This window comes from Cydia amplana, chromosome 12, assembly GCF_948474715.1.
Source record: "Cydia amplana chromosome 12, ilCydAmpl1.1, whole genome shotgun sequence".
Lineage (NCBI taxonomy): Eukaryota > Metazoa > Arthropoda > Insecta > Lepidoptera > Tortricidae > Cydia > Cydia amplana.
This window is the reverse complement of record NC_086080.1, coordinates 2,696,547-2,707,013: the sequence shown is the minus strand read 5'-3', so window position 1 is coordinate 2,707,013 and position 10,467 is coordinate 2,696,547. Positions and strand designations below refer to the sequence as shown.

Here is a 10,467-nt window from a genome sequence, read left to right as displayed (position 1 = left end):
GATTTCATTAAATGTTAGGTTGGTAATAAATTACATTGTAACTTTTTGGCGGGAAAAGTTGAAAAAGGTCCGGTTTTTAGCGTGAAGTGAAGTCACTTCGTTACTTATTTAAATAGGCTGGTTACAAATTTTGCTCGAGTTTTTACGCGACTTGCGAAGGAGGTTTTCAAAATATTTTCGCGAACTCCGTTTATTATTATTCATAATTCACAATCATAATTTTATTTTACCTTTATTACGTTGCTGTAAAAGTTTGGCAAACATACATATAAAATATATAAATATGCCATTTTGAAAATGGCAGATATCCACTAAACTAGAAATACTTCATACTTTAGCAACACTTACCTACATGGCATCTTGCGTACTTGCTACAGTAGAAAGTGTTTCTAGTTTAGTAGATATTTGCCATTTTCAAAATAGCCCCGCTTGCGAATTTACCCCAGTGCACCGTAAGGTTTTTTATGTAATCCGTATCAAAAGAGCCGCCTGTCACGCGGCACAGTCACGATGGCACGCGGTCATCTTGACCCATAGACAAACAAACTCGCTTCTTGAAGACCCAAGGCATAACGCAGAAACATCTCAGGAGCTATGTTGGAGTTGGAACCATGTAAACTTTGACTCCTAACTCTAAACTAATCATTTGTGGCGTTTTCAACCAAACCAGTACTTATGGTCGGTTATCAATAAGACGCTATTTCCATAAAGCTTCGAAATTAAATCAACCTAATCGACAACCGACAATGTGGTACCTTCTAGTTGAAAACGTCACATTGAATGCTTATTTAAAATTGTATTCTCTTGTTCCCACAGCTGCAATTCAAAGGTATATCAGTTCGCAAAAGCAAACAATAACAGCGAATGAATAACTACTCTGTTTACTGCCTAAACATTAACTACTACGGGCATTATGGGCATTGAAATTTTGCATGGATATTTCCATAATATGAGACCAGGTTTGATTACCCTCGAGTGTAATTTAGTAACAGCAATTTTATTTTTGACTAAACTGATTAAATGGCCACTGAATATAGCGATGGGCGAGTCGAGTTATCTGATTCGAATAATTCGAATCAGCCTACAGATGAGTTAATTCGAATCAAGACTATGGGCAATTCGAATCAACTCGACCACTAGCTAACTCGGCGAACAACTCGCCGAGCCGAGTCAACGCTATCACACTGCTACTAAGGCCATTCAAAAATAAACCTTAATACTGTAGCCCGAAGGCTCTTTTTACAACAACTGCCGCTCGATTCGCCGTCTCAACTCGAGTTGGTACTATGACCATTCAAAAATAAACCTTAATTCCGTGACCCGAAGGTTCATTTTACAACAACTGCCGCTTGATTCGCCATTCCAAGTATCCCAACTCGAGTTCACTGCTAGTATGGCCATTCAAAAATAAACCTTAATTCCGTGCCCTGAAGGTTCTTTTTACAACAACTGCCGCGTAACTCGCCGTCTCAACTCGCTCCGCGCCTGTGCCTGTGACCTTGTCGCGAACCACGCGAATCGTCGAGTCGAGTCAACTCGATTTTGAATTCGAATCAGCGGCCGAATCAATTCGAATGATTCGAATTGAAAAAAAGTGGACTCGTCACATCGCTAACTGAATATGTAAAATTTTAAATAAGGTCTTTTGCCCCTTTAGCCCACAAATCAAAACCTGCTAAGACAAATGCGATTTTGAGTTGTCAAACTTATGATTCAAAATACGATGGAATTATGGAATGGATACCTTTTACAGGCCTGTGGGTGGCTAGAGGTTATCGAAATAAACATTATACCTATACGTCCTGGATCTGTTCGAGAGATCGGTTCCAACGACTTCGATACTTACGGTTTAGGACAGCTTTACGTGTTCCAAAAAAAAACACATTTTCGTAAGAGCAATTACGACGAAACTGACATTTAAAAGCAGATATTATGTTTAATCACCCAAAAGTGAAGAAAAAGGTGGATGGGACCATGATTTCAATGTTTATTCTGTTTAACCTCAATCTACCTTAATGACGCTCTTGTATAAAGTAAATCTAAAGAGACCTTTTTTGTCGTCTTCCTAATACAAAATTACCAACATACATTTTGCGTTTCCTTCCTACTTTCAAGAAAAGTTCATAGTCTCTAACATAAGGTGTTAGTGTTCAAAATCCTTTGCTAGGTAATTTTAATATGTACAACAAGGTTTTATGTTCATAATGAGTATAATGAAGGTTTTTCCAAAGGGTAAGGTTTACATTTTGCCGTTTAATTAAGATGGGCTCAGAAATTTTCGTTGGGAAATATAGAATGTCGACATCCGTGAGTGAACCGTGGATTGAGCGTATGGCATACTGTAATATAGTCTGTCAAGCCGGATATGTCAGTAGTAATGTAAAGCAAACTAAAGTATGGTATCCCAAGGAAACGAAGAAAAGGCAGCAATGTACATCGAACAACGATGAAATGTAAACAAAACAGTTCCACAGATAAGATATAAATGATACGATTTTCGAACAATTCAACGTTAGTGTTGCTAACCCGCGATTTTGATTTTTTTCCTATTAATTGTTATTATGTTAATATTTAAATCAAATCAGAGCATGTCAGATTAGTATGAGATTTTCAGTGTTCGAATTATGTGCCAATATATATCATTCGATTAAACGAATTGAGAAATATAATCGTGAGATAAGTTCCAAAAACTCATTAGTACGAATCAGGGTTTGAGTTTGAACCCGCGACTTGATTGAAGGTCGCACACTCATACACCAGCTAGGCTACCAACGTTTAGGGATAGAAAGAGTAACAATTGCATTTCCTTCTGAACAGAAGATAGTTATGAGGATCTCACAATCACCAAACCGATTCGTTCCCAGACCTTTAAATCAACAGACACAAAGATTTACTAAACAACCTTTTGTATTTTAGTATACAAACCACCAAACATTTCTCACTTTTCATTTCGAGCGCCTACTGGCTACACTTAATACAGTCTTGAAGCTATTTCTAGTGTCAAAAAAGTGTTGAAGCTATGTCAATGTTAAAAAAAGTGTTGAAGCTATTTCTAGTGTTAGTTTTAGCGTGGTTAGTGTCACTTGTCACAATTTGGAGGGAGTTTCGAAGTGGGAATTTGGTAGTTCTAGATGAAAGCAAGATAAGTGATCATGCTTTGTATAAATATAGGATTCGCTATGGATTTGGGAACGAGTCTCTGTCTAGATTCGAAAGTAGGTATAATTCAACAGAATAAGGTATTGGTACTAAGTATACAAGATTTTCTCGACTAAAATGTTTGATTCTATAAAGCTACAAAGTCAGTGTGGTAACATTGTACTTTTATTTGATTTGTGTTCAAATTGAATCCGTTAATAGTGCATTTCAATCGTGCATTACATTTTATTTAGATTATAGAGTTCTTTGCGTTGCAGCTTGGGACATGCTCAATGCCTATTCCCCAACGTTGTCATATGAAGATAAACTGGCAGAGCTAAATGGTTATGATTATCCACCAGGTAAGAACTTCACTTTGTATGACTTTGTCTATAATAAGGGTCATTGAACTATAAGTACTACGTATAGGACCGGCACAGAGAACCAGTATTTTGCGCCTTGGTTATTGACGGCCGCAACAAACTATGGAAGCAGAGCGTGAATCTCGCGACCTAAACGCGTAAGCGCCATGAATTTCACGGCGCTTACGACGTTCTGGTCGCGTGGTTCACGTTGCGATTGCGACAATATCATTGTTTGGTATGGCTTCTTTTTATGAAGTAATAATAACTCAATCCCTACCCTTACTATTGAGTTATTACTATCGGTAGGTACTCAGTATGCTCACAGTTTTGAATGATTCACGGTTAGTTTCACTAGACTTACATCGACTAGGATGTCACAAAAGGTAATCACGGTTCATAACCCGGTCGATATAAGTCTAGTGACTCAGTATGTTGTCTTAATTGCAGCATCTCAGTTTCTCTCTCAAATATATTGAGAAGTTAAATAAATAGCTATATTTAGACGTTTTACCCTCGTTTTTTTACGACGCTGGGTGCCTAAGGCATGTGAAACTATTAGTCAAAATGCAACTTATGCCTAATTCTAAGTTTTATTCAGGCAACAATGGAACGCCGGTTCGAATAAAGGACAAAATAAAGGGCAGTATTCGGGCCCTAGTAGCCAAGGGGTGGGAGGACTACGCCTTCAACGAATTTGTCAGTGAGGTCATTCCTGTGAACCGGTCGCTGCCTGACGTTAGAGATCACAGGTGACATTAAGTGGCACATCTAGCCGCCCAGACATCAAAACTTGCGAAGCCAAAAGCAATTTTGATTTGTCAAAATAAAGATTCAGATTAGAATGGAACGGGAGACCTTTTTATAGGCATCTGGGCGGCTAGAGGTTGTATCTAAATTAGCCATTAAAAATATTTACGACAACAACACTGGGCAAGTCTTATAAACATTAGTTTGAGAGCAGGTGAATATTTCTTATGTTGGGAAAAATACAGAAATTTATTGTAGGTAATCAAAAATCGTCAGGTAAGAAAATCTGTTACAACTGAAAATTTGCTATCGACAACTCCAAATACAAAACCCTCTCAACGAAACGTCTTTAGCAAAAAGAAAATACGCAAAGCAATTCAAATCTGAAAATTCTGAAAGCATCAGAATTTAACAAGAATTGAGCGTTTATTTTCCAAAAAAAATTACATTTCATTAATGTCTTCAAAATATTGACTTCTTGGGCTCATTTTACTCAGAGTCATTTGTACATTCACGCCTCATACTTGAAAAAATGTGTCCCAAATTTTTGTTATAAAAAAATATTTTTCCAGTGCGTCACGTTCATACAAATAAAAAAATGATTTATACAAAAATGTGACGATCTGGAAAGGAAATCTTGGGACACATTTCTTCATATATGAGGCGTGAATGTACAAATGATTCTGAGTAAAATGAGCCCAAGTGAATATTTTGAAGACATGAATGAAATGTATTTTTTTTTGGAAAACGCTCAATTAGGGACCGATTTGGTTTTCATGGAAGTCGGTGATCAGAAATACGTAAAATATGAGTGTTGTGTGAATCGGCAAGATAAGTCTCCTGCCGATTCTTTAAATGTCCAGCATTACATAATATTACAGGTGTAAAGAAATAAGCTATCCCAAAGATCTGCCTTCAGCCTCAGTGGTCATTTGTTTCCACAACGAAGCCTGGTCTACGCTCCTTAGGACCATACACTCGGTGCTCGACCGATCACCAGATGAACTACTCAATGAAATTATTTTGATTGACGACTTTTCTACCATGAGTAAGTATTTCTTTTATTTACATTAAGATCAATTTTGGGCAGTTAATTCCAGTCAGTTGCAAGTTGGGTTAGATTCCATATTTTGTCTTTAATGTGGTTTGAATTATCACTCGTGTCTTATGAACACTACTCTTTTAATATGGCTTGGCTTAAGACATTTTAAGTGTGAAACCAAAATTCTGCAACCCAGCATGCTTAAAAATATAGACTTTGGTGGAATTCTTCATTTGGCGTTTTATAGTTAATAAACAGCTATTGGTAGAACTCACAGCAGCGTACAGTTTCATGCGAGCAACGTGTCCCTTGTCCCTTTTGTGCAATTAGTACCTGCAGATATTTTTTTAGTCCGTACTGGTATGGATTTTGCCTCAGATCTCAGTTTGAAAGCTTTCTTCATTTTTTTATTTTACAGTTGCCGCGTATTCATCGCCTTTTGTAATCACAAATGTTTTTTTTTTTATGTTACGAGTACCCAATACTTAAATTTTCTTAACTTATGTTGAGATCAAATCTGCTTTAAGGTTCTTTATAATTGGCTTTCGTATGATTCACACTAAAAGCAACACAGTATAATAAAAACTTACTATTAAAATTAAAATTCCTAATATTATTTACGAAAATATTTTCTTTTCATAGGACTTCTAAAATTCATTAGACTGAATAAATTCGAATGTCCAATTAAAAATCAAGCCAGATGGTTGTAAATAACATTAGCATTGCAAATGGCCATCCTACAACAAAACAATTTCAAACTAGTAGAAATCATTTCACATATAAATAAATTTATGCACAAACTTCAGACTAACTTCAAAATGCCCGTAAAGAGCAAAATTTAAATTGGCTTGATCCCCAATTAGTATGACTATGACTTTGATTTCATTGAAATTATGAATTTCGGTGACTGTATATGGCAAGTATTCGTTAAGCAGCCAAAAGAGTATTATAAATAGGTACTCGCTTTTGCTTTGAAATAACAAATCTGCTTTCAAATAACTTGATACAGACCTAATTAGGTAGTACCTATTAGGTTTGTTTAATTTGCTATAAGTAAGTATTAATATTGTACTTCAATTTATCCTCTCAACTTACTTCTTTGCATATAATCTGAGCTCTCATTGTAAATGAAACCAAAATACGTTCAATATTATTGTATTGCATATTTTTTTAAGCAGATCTTTAATGTTAAAACTGTGGCTGTAGTGAAAATTCGTAAAGGTTTTATTCTGATTGTGACAGTTGCTCAGTGCTGATGCAGCGTTAAAAAAGTAGTAGCAAACAAGCGATATCTGTATTTTTTTTTTCGATAAAAGGATAGACACTCAGATCGCGTCAGCAATGCTTCAACACAGTTAATTTTAATAGCAAATTGACAATACACCACCCACTTTCCGCTGCTGGAGCAACGCTATTGCAGTCGAAAATCAGAATATTACCTTCAGACTCTATCTTTATCCTCTAGCCACCCAAAACTTTGACCTATCAAAGTTGAATTTCTTAGTTTTTAAGTCTAAATTTAAGGTTTATCTGTAAAATGTGTTAACTATCAGTTACCTCTGCCATTTCATGTGATGTTGAATAAAAATATTTTCTATGTCTATAAATGTCTTGGCGTATAAGCGTTGATGTGTGGGTGGCTAGAGGTTAAAGATACTGTCCGGGTAATTTCAGAGCATCTAAAAGCACGTCTGCAATTGTACGTGCAGAAGTTCCCTAAGGTGAAATTGATACGGACGGAGCGCCGCGAGGGATTGATCAGAGCTCGGGTGATAGGAGTGAAACATGCAGTCAGTGAGATTGTGGTGTTTTTGGATAGTCATTGTGAGTGTGCTGTGGGTAAGTTTCATTTATTTGGAATACCCAGTATTTGTAGGTTGTAGGTATGTGTCGAAGGTGTATTTTACCTAGTATACCGAGTATTTGGTAGTATAGAAACTCCAACAGGTATTTTTTGTTCTTGAACATCAAGTCCCTAAAAAATTTAAATTTTGGGGTAATAGAGGTAAGAGCACCTGACCAAGTGGTAAGGGAGAGAGTGAGACAAGATGGGGTACAGCTTAAATATTTATAATTTTTTTCTTATTTGAGTCTCAAGTACGGTAAAAAGTAAATTCCGCCTGTAAGACTGCACGGTAAAAATTTACGATGTCTATAGGAAAAATGCAAACGAGTTAGACATTTAATTAAATGAATGACACAACACCCAATATTGGCACGATGAAAATGATAACTTTGCTTAGTGACATTCATTTCCTTGATAGAGTTTAGAGGAGTTTCATCAGGAATGGCATGGTATTTATAGAAATTATGTTTCTTCAGGATGGCTCGAACCTTTGCTAGACCGCGTCCACGCGGACCCCGAAATCGTTGTCAGTCCCCTAGTCGATGTTATCCTCGACACCACCTTCGAGTACATAGCGCAAGACATTTTCGACCTCAGAGTCGGAGGCTTCACTTGGGACCTCAAATTTATCTGGATTGGAATACCAGACTCCGTCGAAGAAAAGAGAACAGGAATGGTGTCTGCTGTAAAGACGCCAATGATATCGGGGGGGCTGTTCGCGATAAATAAGAAGTATTTTGAGAAGATTGGGTATTATGATGAAGGTAGGGTTTTGTAGAAAATATATCTGTTTAGATCCTGATATTTACGTGACACTAAATCTGTTGCCCAAACTTAAAGGGATCGTTCGGATTCAGACTACATCATCATTACTGCTGCAATAATGTCACGCAGCAATACTGCTGAAGTGATGCTGCTGACTGTATTACTGCCGGAAACGTCCTTTCCCGGCCTGATGTTTCGAACATGACATAACGTCCTTGGTCGCCGACAGACTGTATTGACGAGAAATTGTAATAACAAAAGCATTTGGTCTCGATTGTTCACATATTTATCAGGAATGGAGATCTGGGGAGGAGACAATTTGGAACTGTCGTTCAAAGTGTGGATGTGCGGAGGGAGTCTGGAAATGGTGCCTTGCTCACACGTCGGACATGTTTTCAGAAAAAGGTTCCCTTACGAAGGGAGGACCAATATTAAAAGGAACTTAGTGAGAGTCGCAGAGGTTTGGAACATTTAAATCTTTAAAAATATTAGTTTGCTTATTTAGAGTCTCTGTGTTTTGCCTATCCGACTTAATGTTACTGCACCCTAGAGTTTAACTTTTTAAGATTGAAGAAAACCGTACAAGTTTTGGTTTCATGTTTTATGTTTATATATGATTTAATTAGGTATATGTGTATGAGATTGTGGAGAGATGGATGGACTTCCATCAATTAAAGTCTATTAAATATCAAAAGTGTCTTGAGTAAGTCTACTCTTATTCTTGCTTTACATTGAATAGGTGTGGATGGACGACTATGCCAAATATTACTACGAGAGAATCAACTTCAAGAAAGGAGATTTCGGTGACTTGACAGAAAGGAAGGAATTAAGAAAACGTCTGAACTGCAAGTCTTTTGATTGGTATTTGAAAAACGTATATCCTGACATTGAAGTTCCTGATGACTTAGCGGCTAGTGGGAAAGTAAGTTTGAAATAAAAATAAAGAAAGAAAATACAAGACACATTCTCACATGAATTATTCTCTACTTGGTGGAAGAAAGTTCACCATAGTATTTAGTTGCGTTATTTACCTTACTTATTCTTCTTTAGTAGGCGTACTTGACACTATAATCAACATATGTGTCTATACTATAGCTCCATACTTGCCATGGTTGATCTATTACACTTAATTTTTTCCTTGTGGTAGATCACTATATACTAAACAATCTAGGTATAGATATTTTTACATAAGTCCTGAAAAACTCATTGGTTTCGAAAGCGAACCTCCACTCTCGCTTAGATAACAGTAGACAGGTCTAACAACTCGCTGCTATAGTACTCATATTTTTTACTCGCTAGCCATTAATGACAAATGTATTACAACATACTTTTGTATCGTTATAGATACTTCATATCGGTAAATACGGACATTGCCTCGACGCGCCGAATCGCATTCGGAAACCGCAGCATGACGTACAGATTGCCAAATGTCACCATGAAGGTGGAAATCAGGTATTAAATGACAATTAACTGAGTTTCCATAGAGCTTAAAATTTGTCATACAGTATATTTTATATTGTCGAACTGATCTGAAGAGTCAGAAGTTGCATATTGGAAATCTGTGGTAGATATACGAGTAACTACCTACAGTCTGTTCGGAAAGAGAAGAGTCGTGGAATGTATTGGGTCCAGACAGCACAGACTCTACTAGTAAACTCCTGATAGTCAAAGCCAATCAAAATAGATTTTTTTTGGTTTAGACGAAATCATTTAAATGACTTTATGCCTTAATAAAAGCGATTATTTCTTTCAGTACTGGATTTATGAAAAGGAAGGGGAGCTGCGTCGAGATAACTACTGCTTAGATTACATGTTTGGTACCGTCATACTTTTCTACTGCAAGCGGTCGGCCTCACAAATCTGGCTCTACGATTCAACGGTAGGTGAAACGAAATACTGCCGCCCATATTGGGATACCCTCCTTCAATTGAGGAGGGATTTAAATCTTCTCGAGTCAGAGGTGTAGGGTTGGAGCCGGTGTAGCTTTATTTGATGTTCATAAGCGCATTGTAATATGCCTACTTGAATAAACTGTCTTTTATCTTTATCTTTTCTAATATCTTTAATAATATAATAATTATACGTATACAGATATGCAAGTAATTTTAAAGGGAAATTAGACCCACCTATGGAGCGTAAGGCGTCCGCTGAGTCGCCCTTAACTGCGTAGACATAAAGCCTTTTTCTATCGCCTTTTACCAATTCCGCGTTGATGAGGGTAGAGAGATCCTCATAAGACATTTAAACTTGCGATTGCGACCTTCTCCGATACCAGTCCATGCGATCTAACCAACTGTCTAACTAACCGTTAAAGAGTATAGCAATCTAACGACAGATGTTACTATGAGCTTCTCAAAAGCAGGCATGTCAACAAAGAAGGAGATGATGGCAAGAATTACCGATATCAAGCAAGTTTCGGTACCTCTTGGTTAAAGCGAATGAATTAGCCGGTGAAACAAAGTTGTTTGGATTAATCAACTTTTTCTTGTCACACGGTATCCTGAGTCACTCTTAAAACTCTATGTTTTTCGTATTTAAATGAACCAAACTTGCATTTTATGGTA

General features: G+C 36.9%; 1 protein-coding gene across 1 annotated transcript; it reads left to right on the top strand.

The window, feature by feature from the left end:
• The first annotated feature begins 2,995 nt into the window (after window positions 1-2,995).
• On the top strand, window positions 2,996-10,073 carry LOC134652686 (putative polypeptide N-acetylgalactosaminyltransferase 9). The gene is made up of 10 exons (XM_063507848.1): window positions 2,996-3,221; window positions 4,102-4,252; window positions 5,132-5,298; window positions 6,967-7,131; window positions 7,615-7,902; window positions 8,197-8,363; window positions 8,643-8,825; window positions 9,248-9,355; window positions 9,657-9,856; window positions 9,995-10,073. Exons 1-10 carry the CDS (start codon window positions 3,020-3,022, stop codon window positions 10,071-10,073), a joined length of 1,710 nt encoding a protein of 569 aa, XP_063363918.1. The 5' UTR covers window positions 2,996-3,019.
• Window positions 10,074-10,467: the final 394 nt, after the last annotated feature.